Here is a 17113-nt window from a genome sequence, read left to right on the forward strand (position 1 = left end):
TTATATGTATTCCACAAGTGTAATTAAATATTAAATAGACAAATTATTTATCCAAAAAGGTATTTTTTTCTTGATGAAAATTTGATGACATTTAGTATATTTGGTAAGAAATATTGGATTCGATACACTTGCTTAAAATATTACTCTAAAAAATGCTCAAAATCGTAAATTCAAAAAGAATAATAATTATTTTTCAACTCTATACGCAGCAGCAGTAAAAATACAAAGAACTTTGCGGCTCATTTATTTCACAAATCGCGAAAAATAGCGATTTCGATATAAATAGCGAAAAGTGGTGCACTGGCGAGAAGTGGTGATTCCACCCTATCTTGAAATTTTGTATTCACATTTATCATGATAAATTATGTTTTATTGCAAACTTTTTCAAGTTCACAATTCAAGTGCAAGTCGTCGATGACTGGAAGTCGATATATCTTACCGTTTGGTCTCTAGCCGCGTCACAAGTTGAAAAAAGTGGATTATATAACTGCTCTCTTTGAGTTCGAGCAGTAAAATTAATTTAAAAAAAAAAACTATTTTAACCGTAATTAACAAAATTTCCCCTTGAAATTCTTAAAACACTTTTTTATGAGTCACCATCCTATGACCTATTTGGACCTTTTGGACTCAATCTGGCGAAGTCGGACTTTCACCCATGGCCATAAAAGCTGAGATAACAAAGAACCTCAGTTAAAATGTTGCAAAATTTGGAAGTATATCTCTCCTTTTAGGAGATAGGGTAAGTGTGCCAAATTTCGGCCAGCTTGCAATTTCGGCCACTTCATTGTTCCTAGAATTTCCATGAATTTTTTTTGCAGATATTATACAATGCAAAAAATACAAAAAAATATCGCTTCGACAAACGAGATGACGTGAAAAGACTATGGAATAATTCCGGAAGGGCAAGGAACTAAGAAAATGAAGGTGGCCGAAATAAGCCACCAGTTATGTCTGCATTTTTATCAATTTTAAAATTATTACGATTGACCTTAGAGAGAAAATAAAAACGATAAACTGTCCACAAGGTTCCAATCCAAGCAACACTCCTTAAAAAGACACTAAAAATTCAATTTGTATTAAAAATATTACATTTCAAACTTGAGACTTTGGTGCTTGCATGCAACTATGCCGAAATTTGGCACACATACCCTCGTGACATTAGCTCTGAAAAATGCGACCGGTTTTAATGTAATTTTTTCCCTGTTTTCGTGCACATTTAACGAGATATCTCCAAAACTACGTAGGTTGCCAATTTGGGGTTTTCAGTTGCCTCTTCGTTATTAAATTGGCTTTTATCTTGTATTAGTATTTTTTGCTAATTCATTCTACAATGACAGAAAACAGCTAATAAACTCAAAATTTTTTTCGACTCGCTAGAAACATATGGGAAACATATGAAATGTCATGCCCCTGCATACCCTAATCGCGTTTAAAGTTGAGAGATTATTTTGAAAGTCGAATTGAGAATCTCACATAGGGTAAGTGTGCCAAATTTCGGCATAGTTGTATGCAAGCGCAAAAGTCTCAAGTTTAAAATGTAATATCTTTAATAAAATATGATTTTTTTATTCTTTTTACTTAGGAGTATTGCTTAGAACCTTGTAAACAGTTTATCGTCTTTATTTACATACTCTAAAATCATTCTTAATACATTTTAAAATGAATAAAAATGTAGACATAGCTTTGGTGCCCTATTTCGGCCACCTTCATTCTCATAGTTCCTTGCCCTTCAGGAATTCTTCCAATGCCTTTTTCACGTCATCTCGTTTGTCGAAGCTACATTTTTTGTTATTCTTTCGCTTTGTATAATCTCTAGAGTACCGTCGTTGCGGGTGACTTTGCACTCGGGGGGTGACTTTGCACTCTGCTGTTTGTGAGACTTTGAACAATTCTAGCACGTATTGATAGTCTTCGCCGATCCGGTCTACCATGTCAAAGTATATAGGGATATGTTAAGTACCAAGTAAGGTACAATGATCCTCAAAAGGATTCTTGTAGTTTCAGTAATAGTCAATGAAATCCTAGTATAGGTATTTTGTCAAAAAACGACTCCGCGAAAAAGTTATCTGAAGATGCAATTCCAAAATCGATTTCAGAGAAGTAAATTGCCCAAATCTATTCTAAATTTATCTGGCTAGAATAATCCATTTCGATTTTGTTCATTATTTTTAGTAAATTCCTTTTTTTCACTATAGTCTTCCTAAGAACGCATGATTTATATCATAAAATTGCATATAATGGACTTTCTTAAGCTTTATTATAGAAGTATTTGACCAAAAATTATCCAATTTTTTTTATAACTTAAGATAAAATGACCGAGATCTACAAGATGGTGTGGTCGCCATCTTGATCTGACGATTCTGTCCGCCATTTTGAATAACTGTCAAAACAAAAAACTTATCCGATTGAGCTGAAATTTTAATATGTTCTGGCTGATGTCAAGACCTTTTCAGAACATATACAAAATCCGACCTAGGTCAAGCGATTGTCTGGGTATTGGGGCTCTAAGTTCAAAATTTTGACATTTTCATTAATACAGAACTACGGAGAGCTTCTTTTATCGAAACCATCACAAAAAAGGCAGTATTATCGTTAGGCGATGAGATCTGAATAACAAATAAAAAGAAAAGTAATGTTTTTCTTTATAACACCATATTATTTGAAGATCTGAAAAACTTTTGCAAAGATGAAAAAATAAAAAAAATAAATGCACTTTTCATTTAATTTTTTTAATTATGTAAGAGTAAATAAATATATAAAATAAAAGCCTCAACAATTTCTAATGGTTACTGAGGCATTTCGTTTAGGTTTTAAAATTCAGGATTAGAAAATAAAGATCGCCAAAATATGAATATTTCAAATCTTTAAACTTTGAGCCTCTGTATCAAGGAAAATACTTGACGTAGACCGGAACATAGATACGTTCTGAAAAGGCCTTGATATCAGCTACAACATACTAAAATTTCAACCCAATCGAATCTATTTTAGATTTTGACAGTCATTCAAAATGGCGGACAGAAACGTCAAATCAAGATGGCGATAATGTCATCTTGTAGATCTCGTGCATCTTACCCTTAGATGTGAAGATCTTCATTGTCGTTTATTATCAGAAATTGTTGATTTTTTAGTATTTATTAAAAAGTGCAAAGTCACCCGCACCTTATCCCACGTGCAAGCCTTTTTTCTTGATTTTTTTAAACATAGTAAAATTATATAAAATTAATGCTAGTGGCACAAAATCTATTCATTAACAACTGAATACAAATAATTTTACTCAAAAACCCCCCTCCCTTCACTTTAACTATTCACTTTTAGAGGGCAAAGTTGAAAAACAGCGAAAAAACGTGCAAAGTCACCCGCAACGACGGTACTTTACAGTTCTGTCTCTCTATATGCACACTCTCTATATGCACAGCTTTTGTGTCGGTTGCATTCAAAATCAATTTGTTTACATTTTGACAAAGAAATAAAGAAAATTATTTTCTTGGTAACTAATTTTTCTCGTTTTTAATTATCTTAATTTTTATTTTTTCTGTCTCATATTATATTTAAAATAACACGGGAAATTCTAGAACAATAAAAAAATGATAATTTATTAAAAGAAGGAGAAAAACCGTTGGGAATTTCAAAAAAAGTTGTGCATATTCAGAGAGAGAACTGTCAAAAAAAGTACCCAATAACTGTGCATATAGCGAGACAGCACTGTACAGTAGAGTCTCCTAAATTCGAACGCTCGGGGGGTATTTTTGACATTTCTCACCTCCCAAATTCGAACGATTTTTTTAAAACTAACGAAATTTGTGTGAGATTAAATTGTACTTTGAATCAAATTACAGTAGAGTCTCTTAAATCTGAATCTCTCAAATTCGAACGACGTTTGGATTCAAAATGTCAATTGTGGGGTTATGTTAAGAAATTCGTATTCTGGGTGAATGAAAATCATATTTATGTGCTTCTTCTTGAATGTTTACATACATTATGATCGTATAAAATGAAAAGGAAGTATGTTACCACTAAAACTTGCGAGAAAGTACGAGAATTTGATTCAAAGTACAATTTAATCTCACACAAATTTCGTTAGTTTTGAAAAAATCGTTCGAATTTGGGAGGTGAGAAATGTCAAAAATACCCCCCGAGCGTTCGAATTTAGGAGACTCTACTGTATCGTACTTTCTCGCAATTTTTAGTGGTAACATACTTCCTTTTCATTTTTTACGATAATAATGTATGTAAACATTCAGGAAGAAGCACATATATATGATTTTCATTCATCTCTAGAATACGAACTTTGTAACATAACCTCACAATTGACATTTTGAATCCAAACGGCGTTCGAATTTAAGAGATTCAGATTTGAGAGACTCTACTGTATTTAAACCTAGAAAATCATGGAAATTCGAGGAATAAAAAAGGTGGCCGAAATTGCAAGCTGGCCGGAATTTGGCACACTTACCCTACCATAAGTTGATTCGGGCTTTTTTTTACTAGATTCAAACAGTCATAATTATATTTACAAAGAATTTATTAGCGTTATTAGCAATATTTTTAATGTAACAATTCATTTATTCTTAACTTTCCTTTTTATACTTTTCACCAAAACTGACACTTCTGCGTCCTTCTTCACTTTTTTCCTCGGAGACCCCTCTCTCTCTTCAGGCACGTTTCTCACCGTTCCTTCTTGCTTTCTCTTCAGCTTTTCCTCAATTAGGACGTCCATTGCTCGGGTCTTCTTGAAATTTGGATCAGTTGGGTCGATATTGTAGAGATGAGAAGTGAAAACTGCTGAGAAACGCTCATCATTTACGTTGATCTTGAAGTCATCTTCAGTAGCTTTCTTGGCTTTCGCTTCGGCAATTTGAGCCTTGGACTTTTTGAGGAGTTTCTTCCTCTTGCGCTTTTTCGTTTCCGCTTCTGCAGATTGGATTTTCTTGAGGCTAAAATGAGACTTTCCTTCTTCCTTTTCATCCAGCAGAAGGGAAAGCTCTGCAGCTTGCTTCTCCTCTTCCTCCTTAGCAGCTTTTTCTTCAGCTTCTTGCTCTTTTTTCTTCTTCTGAGATTTTTTGGGATCTTTCAGTGGCGCAAAATTTCCTCCTGCAAATTCTTCAGCAAAGTACGGATCATTCATGTCGATTCCCTCGGGAATGTCATCTGAAGAGTCATCTGATGAATCTCTGGAATATTTCTGTTTAATTTCTTCTCGGCGTTTCTTCTGTTTCTGCTTCTTCTTTTCCACGAGTTTCTCAAATGGGGTCAGGGAAGAGCTTTTCTCATCTTCTGAAGACTCATTTGAATTTTCATCTTTGCCTGTCATAATTCCCCAGGAAAGTTCCCTTTCAACTTTACTCATTTTCTGATGTTGCTCTTTCTCTTTGATTTCATTCAGGAGATTCCGGTATTTGTCTATTGAGGACTTGGGTCCTTCTTCCTCTGACCCTTCACTCTCGGAATCTTCTGCTCCTCCCAATTCTGCAGAAGGAACCTTTTCTTCTTCTTCCTCACTGCTGTAAGCGATGAATTTTTTGAGATCTTCCTGGGATAGCTCAGTTAGTTTTCCTTGAGCCAACTTTTCATTGAATTCCTTTCTCTCTTCAGCCGTATCATCCCATGTGAGTTTAACTTTTGCATTTTGTAGAGCTGTCGTCTCGAAGATTCTTGGCTTGTACTCCTGAAGATTCGGGAGTTTTTCACAAACATCATGTGGTTCTTCATCAAAATCCATGTCATCAGGAATAAATCTCAGGTCCATTTTTGTTGCTGAACTTTCATATTCAAGACCATCGCATTCGGAATAGAGATGATCGGCTGTCCGGATATTGCTGCACTCAATCACTGCGTAGAAATATTTCAGCCTGTTGAGCTGATACTGCCTCAATTTTTCCATGTGATACGATTCTCCTTCTTCATCTCTCTCCTTGGAATTCTTTACTTCACTATTATCCTCATCAGTTTCCATCGGCAGAGCAAGCAATTCAGCTGGACCCTTCAAATCCTCCTCCTTCATTCGTTCCTTCCCAAATTCTGACGGATAAATCGATACACGGTCAATTTTTCCACCTTCCGGAAGGAAAGAGCTACACAGTACTAAAATGTCAACAGCTCTCATCTTGTCCCAGTCCATATTGCAGGCTGCCAGTCTCTTGGTGGACTCATCCGTCCGTGGAGCATCATTGTCCAGTTCTCCCCAAACATGCTCAAAAATCGTCTCTTCATCTTCATCCTCTGAACTCTCATCATCTGATGAGCTGTCAGTGAGGATCTTTGCCTCTCCCCTGGCATAGTCAATCTCCAAATCCTTGAGCCTCTTCTTTATTTTCTTACCCAATTTCCCTCCAGTCTCTAGTTCATCATTCTCCTCTTCTACAGCTTCTGCTTCTTCCTCACCCTCACTCTCTTCTCCCTTACTACTCAACGCATAGTACTTCTTCAGCTCATCACTCTGCCCCTGTTCCACAGGTCTCCCATACTTATCCACTGTGTATTTCAGGGAAAACTTGGGATCATTGAACATGGACTGAAAGCGTCGATCAATCTTCACTTTTCTCTTTGATTCTGAGATATTTTGAAACCTCGGATCATTGACAAGGTGACTGAACCTCGGATCCTTCCATATCCCACTCTCCTTCGATGATTCCCCATCCATTTTTCAGGTTTTCCTCGCTTTTTCTATCGTCTTCCAGCAGCTCACAAAAACCACAACAAATCCCACATGCAATTTTGAGGTTATGTACTGCCAATCGGGAAATCGGGAAAGAGAAATTTTTCTAACGCAACGGACACAGTGCATTTTTCCCATCAATTTTTTTTTTACAATTTTGGCTAATAAAACTAAAAATTATATCTTCCAATGCGATAAAGTGTATCACAGGAGGGTGTCTTTAGTGATTGAGCCTGTGAGAAGTGCTCCTTGTTGCCAAAGTGCTGTGCACGGGACATCATTGCATCTCCTGTAAAAAAGTGAGGTTATGAGTATTTAAAGTGGAGGGATTTGGCCAGGAAAATAGATGAAAAACTCACTGTAGTGTCGTTCTCTCATGCACATTTTCTTCATCCCAATGATATACTCTTCCTCCACGGAAAGCTCGAGTCTAGCCAGTGATCCAGTATAGTCCTGCTGGAAATTATGCCTAACGTAGTAGGGTATTGAAAGTTCAGCTGTTTTCCTGGCCACTGGATATTTTCTGTTAAAGTGAGAATTATTCAGTGAGACTCTAAGAATTATTTGTGATTGAATCTTGTGCATACGAGGACTGCTGGAGGCTGTAAAGTGGATCTGATGTGAGGAATGTTGACATGAGTGAAACCACCACAAGAACAAGGATAAGCCCAAAGGCCAGACTTGGCTGATTCTGCAAAAAGGTAAGCAAGTCCATAAGTAAAAATATCTGTCCAGTAGCTCTTAGAATTTACGTTATCATGATGACGGTGGGTATACCGTCGATGTCCGGAATTTGATGAAAACCCATCCCTGAAAAACATATTAAAAAGCTCCTCGGCAGCTTCATCCGACTGAAATTCACGATACATATCCTGATTGTGTCTATGAGATGCATTCCTGCCGCTGGAGAAACTCCTATCTCCAAATAGATCATAGTTTTTCTTCTTTTCCGGATCCGTCAGTACAGCCACAGCATTACCCAATGCTTTGAAGGCTTCAACGGATCCTGGAGCGTGATTTTTGTCTGGATGAAGGTGCAGAGCCAATTTCTTGTAGGACTTCCGGATTTCACTGTCTGTGGAATCTTTAGTAACACCCAGCATTTCATAGAAATTTTTGGCTTTCTTTATTCGTGTCACAAGATTTACTTGTTCCTGTGTGTATTTTACTTCTTGCTCCTCTTGATACTGGGGCTCATCATGAGGCACTTCCCCATTTGCACTACTTCCCTCGGTCAGGGAATCAATCTCATTGAGAAGATTCTGACCCTGAATCGAGGGATAAAGTTTTTGGGCTTTCAGAGCGAATTTCCGGGCATTTTCCACATTTCTTGATTTTAAATATATGTAAGCACGTTCTATGCACCTTCTAGCCTCATCTCGATTACCCTCCATGGCAGGAAAATCACAGAAAAATGATTTTTTCACTTTTCTTCAATGTGTTTACAACCACTCAAGAAAGAAAACAACAATGGAGACTGGGAACTCCTACGGACAATTCCAATGGTATCCCCTTTTATTTTGCGGCGCTACGGGCGCCGGCGCCGGCGCCACCATTTAAAAAGCGACGTTAGGAAAAAAGGGGGGTTTCGAAACGAAACTCTTCCAAGTTAGCTCGAGTTCCCGGTTCTCCGAAATAATTTATGAGTTCCCTGAGTTTTTCATGGATTCCCTGAAAAATGTATGATGGGTTCCCAGTGAGTTCCCTAAAAAATGTATGGGTTCCCTGGTTTGTCTAAAAAATATATAAGTTCTCCGGATTCTCTATGAGTCATCCATGCGATCCCAGAAAAGCCAGTGCGTGAAAATTCGATTGTGAATTGAATTTTGTGGGTAATTGCTGCGGCACACCTTTTAGATCAGGAAAATTTCATGAAGTCGAAATTCGCCGAATTCCTTTCTTTCTCACATGCTTTGAATATGTCTATCTCATTCTCTTGTACTCTTCTTCTTCTTTTAAACATCACTCCAAATTCAATTTAGCTCAATCGAATTTGGTATGCAAAAGAATGAGATAGTATGTGAGTATGTAATGCGAAAAAATAGGCGCTTTGCGAAAATCTGCGAAAAAATTTACGTCCCGGGAAAAAATATGCGCCCTGCGAAAAAATACACGCCTTGTGAAAATCCGCGAAAAAAATACACGTCCCGTGAAGATCCGCGAAAAAATAGGCGCCCTGCGAAAATCTGCGAAAAAATTTACGTCCCGGGAAAAAATACACTCCCCGTGAAAATCCGCGAAAAGTATTCGCATCCTGCGAAAATCCGCGAAAAATTCGCGTCCTGCGAAAATCCGCGAAAAAATAGGCGCCCTGCGAAAATCTGCGAAAAAATTTACGTCCCGAGAAAAAATACGCGCCCCACGAAAAAATACACTTCCCGTGAAAATCCGCGAAAAGTATTCGCGTCCTGCGAAAATCCGCGAAAAAATTCGCGTCCTGCGAAAATCCGCGAAAAAATTCGCGTGCTGCGAAAATCTGCGAAAAAATTTACGTCCCGGGAAAAAATACGCGCCCTGCGAAAAAATACACGCCCCGTGAAAATCCGTGAAAAGTATTCACGCCCCGTGAAAATCCGCGAAAAAATAGGCGCCCTGCGAAAATCTGCGAAAAAATTTACGTCCCGGGAAAAAATGCGCTCTGCGAAAAAATACACGCCCCGTGAAAATCCGCGAAAAAATACACGCCCCGTGCAAATCCGCGAAAAAATAGGCGCCCTGCGAAAATCTGGGAAAAAATTTACGTCCCGGGAAAAAATACGCGCCCTGCGAAAAAATACACTCCCCGTGAAAATCCGCGAAAAGTATTCGCATCCTGCGAAAATCCGCGAAAAAATTCGCGTCCTGAGAAAATCCGCGAAAAAATAGGCGCCCTGCGAAAATCTGCGAAAAAATTTACGTCCCGGGAAAAAATACGCGCCCTGCGAAAAAATACACTTCCCGTGAAAATCCGCGAAAAGTATTCGCGTTCTCCGAAAATCCGCGAAAAAATTCGCGTCCTGAGAAAATCCGCGAAAAAATAGGCGCCCTGCGAAAATCTGGGAAAAAATTTACGTCCCGGGAAAAAATACGCGCCCTGCGAAAAATTCACTCCCCGTGAAAATCCGCGAAAAGTATTCGCGTTCTGCGAAAATCCGGGATTCGCGAGCGGTGAAAATCCGCGAAAAAAATCGCGCCTGTGAAAATCCGTGAAAAAATTCACGACCGCGAAAATCCGCGAAAAAAAACGGGATCGCGAATTGTGTATGCCACCTTACAAATATTCAAATACAGACTCACTATGTAGAGAGAGTGCTATATATAATATAGGAAAAGCTTGTTCGACGCCGCTTCTCCCGCTTTTTTCCCGGGTAACACAAAATAAGTTGTTGAATTTGTCTCATTTTCATTCATTTGTTAAAGGGACAGATAATCCTAACCGGCTTATGTAGGTGAGATTCTTAATGTGAGGTAACTCGAAATGCATGCAAATTCGATTTAGAGCTGAAGTTGGGGTACGCCATTCAGTTATCTTGAATCAAATTCGTGAAATTATACAAATTTTGTATTTAAACCAAAATATCAAAGATTTGGATGGAGTGACAGAAAAGTGATAGGGTAAAGTGTATAATTTGGAATTAGTGTTACAAGTTGGACAATTCGCCGGTACAAGTTGGACATGGCTTTATTCTTGATAAATATAGTACAAAATTTGGTTTTAAGCACAAGGAACCAAATTATAAAACTAAAGCATTAAAAATATACAAATAAAAATGAAGTACTAAATTTATCAAGACAAAAAGCCCTGTCCAAATTGTACCATTGTCCAACTTGTACCACTGTCCAACTTGTACCACTTTACCCTATATGGGTGAAATGTAGACCAGAATGTTCTCTATAATTTTGCCGTAGAACTTGATCTCATCGATTAATCAGAAGCCGAGATAATCGAGGTTGTTTGTTTCTGAACTCGTTTTTTCGACCAGAGCGCCCCAAGTGTTTATTTGATGAACTTCAACTATATCAAAGAATTGTTGTATTTTGTAAGACTTTCTATTTAAACCCTATTTTAAGTGTCTTGGTGGAGTAGAGGCAGTCAAATTGGCATCTGAGTGGTTTCAAAGCGTTATTATGGGAAAAATCAATTTTTTCACACTTAAATGACAAAATCGGACAGATCGCATTATCTGATCGAAAAATGATGTATGGACGAAATATAGAGACAAATGTTCTCTACAATTATGTCTAAGTAATCATCAAAATCGGTTCAGCGACAGTCGATATAATTGAGGTTATGTGATATTGAAATTGGTTTTTTGACTGTAGCGCCCCTGGTGTTAGTTTCACGATGTTCAAATGTTCTAGAAAGTTGTAGCATTTGGTGAGATCTTTCGTTTAAGCCCTCACTCATCAAAATCGGTCAAATAGAACCAAAGATATGATTTTTTGAATTTTTGAGTTATTTAATTTAGAAAATTGAAAAATCTTCTCTTTAAAATTAGCGCCCCTAGCGGTGGTTTTATGAACTTATGATGTTAGAAGGGGAAGTGGAGTTTCATGAAAGCTTTCCAAAAAGCCCTCATTTTTTAAATTCTGACAATTAGAACCGGAGTTATGGCCATTTTAAGAATTTTTTTTGGACCCTTATAGCTAGGGTCAGGGGGGTCGGGGGACCTTAAGTTTGGTATGGGTGGAAAGCCCTAAGGCCCAGCTATAACATACTAAAATTTGAGACCGATCAATGCCGTAGGGGCTGAGCTATTGAGAAAACAAAAAAAGGGGGGTCTTCAAAATGGCGGAAGGAGGGGTGGGGGATGGGGGGTCAATGCACCAAGTTGCAATTTTCACCCGATATATAACCTTTGCCGAAAACCGCAAGTCGATATCTCTTTTAGTTTAGGAGCTATTAAGCTCCAAAAAGCGGCCGGCCGGGAACGTAAATTAGCCACATATATATTCGTGATCAGGAAGTACTGAAACACATTTTGGCCAAGTTTGAGCTCGATCGGACGACATGAAATTTTGTTAGGATTATAGTATAGGTGAGATTATTAAGAATCTCACCTAATATTAGGGTAAATGTCCTAATTCAAAATCATTTCCAGACTCTTTAACTTTTGACAGAAGATTCAACACATTGTTCATATTTTTTCTGAAGAGAATTACATAAATTTGCTCCTTGACTCTTCTAGAATGTTACTGTTTAGTGAAAATTCTTTAGATATAATTTGAAAACTTCTTAAATACAAGAAAAATACGAGATCGTAAAAGGCTTCTATTTGAAACATATTAATCCAAATGGAGACAAGGGAAAGTTTCTAATTGGAGACAAACAGTGTAAGTGAAACCGCGACGAAAGGCTTCCAAAACCTTGTTGACTTGCTCTTGAATGCAGGATTTGTTCTTATTCCTGGTCGTTTCTCCTTTCCCATCTAAAACAATAAGAAAATCTCTCCAAAAAAAATCATATCTCCGGGGTTTCCTATTGAAGCATTTGCAGACACTTCAGAAAAACCCTTTTTGTTCACGAAATAGGTAATTATTTCATTTGAAAACTTCACGTACCGTTAACAATAAAGATTAGCACTTAATTTAACTAAAATTAGCCAGAAATATGACATAAATGTTAAATAAAACAAATAAGCAACAGTCACCTTATTGTTTTTCATTGGAAAACCTGGTCGATCGATGAAAAATTCTATGGTGAAAAAGTACACTTTTAATTTTTCTGAGAAATTAACAAATTAAAATTTGTGAATATGAATGGATGTTCGCTTTATTTAGAGCAAAATTAACTAAATAATGAAACAGAGGTATAGAAAATAAATAAATATAATAATTTAGTACTGTACTTATCATGAAAACAATGACGTTTCCATTTAGAGTAGCGAAAAATTTCCATTTGGAGCAGATTTTGAATTAACTTAATTTACCCCATATAGTTCTAAAAAAAAATCAAAATTTTGAGAAATTCATTTTATATTTTATTAAAAAAATTTTATAATTCAGTTGGATTCAGTTCATCTTTAAGTTAAATAAATTCACTCCAAATGCCAAAAATATAATTATTTTATAACATTTTTTTAATAATATATTTCACTTCTTCAATATACCGTAAGTGTGGGTGATTTTTTTCCAGTATTTAGGATTTATTGCAAAATATTCATTGATGTTTTCTGTTTTCTGCTTATTCTTGTATGAATTTTATAATTTTAACAATACCAGTTATTGTAAAGTCCATGAGATGAATTGAAATAAGAATAGTAATTTTGATGGCAATACCAATAGCTGGGAACTGAGTAATCCTGAGGATGATACATCTGATGCGGACATGGGTAATAGTATCCGTATCCATATCCGTTGAATGATAATGGTCCATTCCATTGTGTGGCATGTTCGCTTCCTGCCCATTGTTGCTCGGCATTGACATTATCCTGATGGTATCCGGTAGGTTGTCTTGAAAAATCGTAAGTCGTTCTCTTTTCAGGATCCGTAAGGATGTTCATTGCATTTTGAGCTTTGACAAATGCTTCATGAGCGCCTGGAGCATGATTCTTGTCAGGATGAAGGACCAAGGCAAGTTTCTTAAAAGCCTTCCGGATTTCTTGATTTGTGGAAGTTGTTGAAACATCCAGTATTTCATACAGGTTCTTGCACCTTTTAACTCGCTCCACATGTTTCACCTGCTCATGGTAATCAATCGCCCTCCGAAGTTCTTTGATCCGAATTGAAGGATAGAGTCTCTCTGCTTTGTGGCACATTTTTCTGGCTATTTGTTCATTTCCAGCGAGAAGGTATTTGTAAGCAATGTCAATGCACTTTTCAGCTTCATCACGATTGCATTCCATTGTGTAAAAATGTATAAAATACCTTGAAAATTAGAGATCACAAAATTTTTCTTCTTAGAGACGAATTAGGCGCGGAGGAATTTTTAGATAAATTTTAGGTTATGTAAATTTCTTCTTTATGACACTTAGTGCCTCCTTGTGGCGTTTTTCTTTAAATCAACTGCTCTGTTCAAAAAAAAAAAATGAGGATTGCGTTACGGCATTGACGAGGGGTCATACTCATTACAAAACGTGATCCCCTTTTCAGAAACATGGAAAGGAATTTTTTACTTTTGCTATGAGAAATGCGTTTTTAAGATATGATTTTGTTTTTTGCCTTTTTGAAATATTTTTTTGGCCAAAAGAAAAGAATGCACAATATATTTTTTTTTTATATTTATGACATTTATTATTTAATTTTATTTCATTATAGAAAAGTAATAAATTTAATAAGAAAAATACAAATACAAAAAATACAAAAGTTATGCAAATCTGAATTATAGTAGACTCTCGCTAATTCGGCTCTTTTAAGATCAGGCTATACTTATTCGAGCGGCAGTTGAATTCGAAAAAAAATTGTTGACATTTTTCAAGTTTGATTATCAAATGAACCCAATATGCTTAAATTTTCCATGGTTTATCTGAGTTTTGATGTAATTTTGCGTTATTAAGGGATATTAATGAAATTGGCATTATATATGAGTATGTAAACTGAATTATGTCCATGCAGATCAAAAATATCGTTGTATTTTAAAAAAGTTTACCGCCAGAATTTCGGGTGACATTTCAGTCACAAATGCCCGAATTTAAGAGAGTCTACTGTAGTTCGAAGTTTCTAACTGTTCATACAGCTCATGCTAGTCTTAATATTTTTATACTTTTTATATGTTGTATCCATGAGTTTTTCGACTATGAAAGCTAAATAGTAAATAATAATAGAATATTTTGTGTCTAGTGATTGTCACAACATGATTTAATTGGTAAATTTTGTGGGTTTACTTTCATAAGACAATATTTAATATCTATGTTTTATCTTCTTGTGGCTATTTTGAACACAAAATTAAGGAAGATATCATAACAACCTGTCCAAATCTCGAAGTAAATGCCTTGATAACTGTCCAACGAATCAGGCGAGCTGTTGTGATTACCAACCAGTTTGTGATCGTCCTAAGAAACGGAATAGTTTTAATGGATTTCTTTTAAAAATCTTAATTATTCCATTGACTCACCTCACTATTTTATAGCGGGAATAAATTAAACCGAAAATCAAAATGCCTTTATATTGTGAAATTGAGTTAATCACATTAAATCCTCTAAAAAAATTGTATGTAAAATACACAAAATTTTGTTGATTCGTTCTCAACTTCGTTTGGTTCGTATCCTGGTATCCTGAATATCCTGATGATCGATTGAAATTATAATATGCATTTTGTTGGTTGTTGTTCATGTTTGTTTTCGGCTGACTTTTTTGGAATTCCGAAGATTGATAGAAATTATAATCTGACTTTTCTTGGTTGCTGTTCATGTATGTTTTTGGCTGACTTTTTTGGAATCCTGAAGATTGATTGAAATTATAATCTGCCTTTTGTTGATTGTTGTTCATGTTTGTTTTCGGCTGACTTTTTTGGAATCCCGAAGATTGATAGAAATTATAATCTGACTTTTCTTGGTTGTTGTTCATGTATGTTTTTGGCTGACTTTTTTGGAATCCTGAAGATTGATTGAAATTATAATCTGCCTTTTCTTGGTTGTTGTTTGTTTTTTCTTTTTTAGAAGATGTAGAAGATTGATTGTAACTTTCATTGGTTTTCCTCTTCAGCTCATTATCATAATTCTGTCTTTTCACTGGGTCCAAAAGAAGTACCTTGGCTTTTAAAATAGCTTTAAATGCTTCTTCAGCCCCAGGAGCATAATTCTTGTCCGGGTGAATGAGAAGAGAGAGTTTTCTAAAAGCTTTGTGAATTTCAGCATCAGAAGCAGTTCTTTTAATATTCAGCTCCTCATAGTGATTCTTGCAACCCTTGATTTTTCTCACAAGATCTGCTTGCTCTTGAGAATATTCTCTTTCTTCTTGAGATCTTGAGATGTTTACCATGGTGACTTGGTTTGTCTTTCGGTTCAAATGAAATAGCCTTTCTGATTTATTTTATGGAACTGTGTATATGTAATAGCTTTTTGCACACCCCCTATTTCAAAATACTTACAAATTACTAGCCGTACTCACTATGGCGTTGTTATCTCGTAATCTCCGTAATCTGTTATCTTGTTATAATTTTTCATTTATAATAGCCGTACTCACTATGGCGCTGTTACCTTGTAATATCGTTATCTCGTTATGTTCTCGTAATGTATTTTATAAATGAAAAATTATAACAAGATAACAGATTACGGAGATTACGAGATAACAACGCCATAGTGAGTACGGCTAAAATACATTACGAGAACATAACGAGATAACGATATTACAAGATAACAGCGCCATAGTGAGTACGGCTACTATTTATACACTTTTTACTTTTATGACTGGTATATTGAGCATCAGCGAATAAACACTTTATTTATGAATATTTCCAGAGAATTATTGTCTCGGTGTTATTATCGTCACTGTGGAACTGATAACTGTGAAAATAACTTAAAAATCCGGTGATTCCCCCATCAATAATTCTGTAACAGAGCCACCTTCTGGAGTTTTTTTTCGAAAGATAACTGACTATTATCAAAATTTGGTTATTGAAATCGTAATAAAAAATGTGATATTATTAATTTAATAAATTTTATTTAATTAATTATTATAAAACTAAATTTATTAATTTTACTAAATTAGTAACCAATTCAAAAAGAAAAACTAAATGAAAATCAGAAATAATTCAATATTGATTGCCAATAAGAAAATTTCAGAAATTCTAGATGACAATTTACAGTGATTCTAACTTAATTAGGGACAGAGCCTCTGGATCTGGATTTTTAGGATTATATTTTGCAGGACTATATATTAGAAATGGCGCTGTCCCAGCTAATTTACATAGGGAAATACTAATCATGCGGTTATCATCACAGCAGTATCATTATTACTGCTCGAGCTTCACCGATTAAAATATAATAATCCTTTGATTTTGAATTATATTTTGACTTCTTACTCCTACAGTGGTCATAGTATAAATAGCACACTTAATCGATTTTGCTATTTTAATGTTTTATGTTTCATGATCAATCATTATACTCGATCCTGTTTTATTTTTTAGATTAAATAATGCCTATTGTAAATAAAAACGATAATTATTTGATATTTATATTTGTTAAAATTACAGACGAGTTCCTCAAATTTGAACTCCTCAAATTTGAACGACAGTTGAGTTCAAAATGTAAAATTTGAGGTTATGTGAAGAAAGTTTTGCGTGGAGTGCCACATTTTTCTCTGGTATTTCCTCAATATTATCGTTTTATATTAACTTCCACAACAAATTTAATTTCCCGGCGGGACCAAACTACGTATAAACTGTGTATATACGTTGTACGAATACTCAGTATCATCATGTACGCCCATACATTTTACTCAGTACTATTTGCACCAAATGAGACCCGAAGTGTGCTTTGGTGTGAGTGTGTCCGTGTGAAGTATTATCTCTTACAGAGTAAATACGTAGTATTACATACA

General features: G+C 35.7%; 5 protein-coding genes across 6 annotated transcripts in view; 1 reads left to right on the plus strand and 4 right to left on the minus strand.

The window, feature by feature from the left end:
• Window positions 1-4504: 4504 nt before the first annotated feature.
• On the minus strand, window positions 4505-6785 carry LOC129809808 (ESF1 homolog). The gene has a single exon (XM_055859916.1). The coding sequence runs from the start codon at window positions 6638-6640 to the stop codon at window positions 4559-4561; it is 2082 nt and encodes a 693-aa protein (XP_055715891.1). The 5' UTR covers window positions 6641-6785; the 3' UTR covers window positions 4505-4558.
• On the minus strand, window positions 6757-8134 carry LOC129809814 (dnaJ homolog subfamily B member 12-like). The gene is made up of 4 exons (XM_055859928.1): window positions 7408-8134; window positions 7243-7346; window positions 7015-7178; window positions 6757-6944 (listed from the first exon to the last, which is right to left on the minus strand). Exons 1-4 carry the CDS (start codon window positions 8047-8049, stop codon window positions 6826-6828), a joined length of 1029 nt encoding a protein of 342 aa, XP_055715903.1. The 5' UTR covers window positions 8050-8134; the 3' UTR covers window positions 6757-6825.
• The window catches only part of LOC129809806 (structural maintenance of chromosomes protein 6), a 44647-nt gene continuing 34827 nt past the window's right edge, over window positions 7294-17113 (plus strand). For both annotated transcript variants that reach the window (XM_055859911.1, XM_055859913.1), the window contains exon 1: window positions 7294-7356. The gene's annotated coding sequence lies outside the window, so the exon portion shown is untranslated. The remainder of the gene's footprint in view (window positions 7357-17113) is intronic.
• On the minus strand, window positions 12844-13479 carry LOC129809522 (dnaJ homolog subfamily B member 14-like). Its single transcript, XM_055859445.1, has one exon. The coding sequence runs from the start codon at window positions 13477-13479 to the stop codon at window positions 12844-12846; it is 636 nt and encodes a 211-aa protein (XP_055715420.1).
• LOC129809815 (putative uncharacterized protein DDB_G0282499) lies at window positions 13831-15566 on the minus strand. The gene is made up of 2 exons (XM_055859929.1): window positions 14688-15566; window positions 13831-14625 (listed from the first exon to the last, which is right to left on the minus strand). The coding sequence occupies exons 1-2, from the start codon at window positions 15551-15553 to the stop codon at window positions 14502-14504; spliced, it is 990 nt and encodes a 329-aa protein (XP_055715904.1). The 5' UTR covers window positions 15554-15566; the 3' UTR covers window positions 13831-14501.

Source organism: Phlebotomus papatasi, chromosome 1, assembly GCF_024763615.1.
Source record: "Phlebotomus papatasi isolate M1 chromosome 1, Ppap_2.1, whole genome shotgun sequence".
NCBI classification, from domain to species: Eukaryota; Metazoa; Arthropoda; class Insecta; order Diptera; family Psychodidae; genus Phlebotomus; species Phlebotomus papatasi.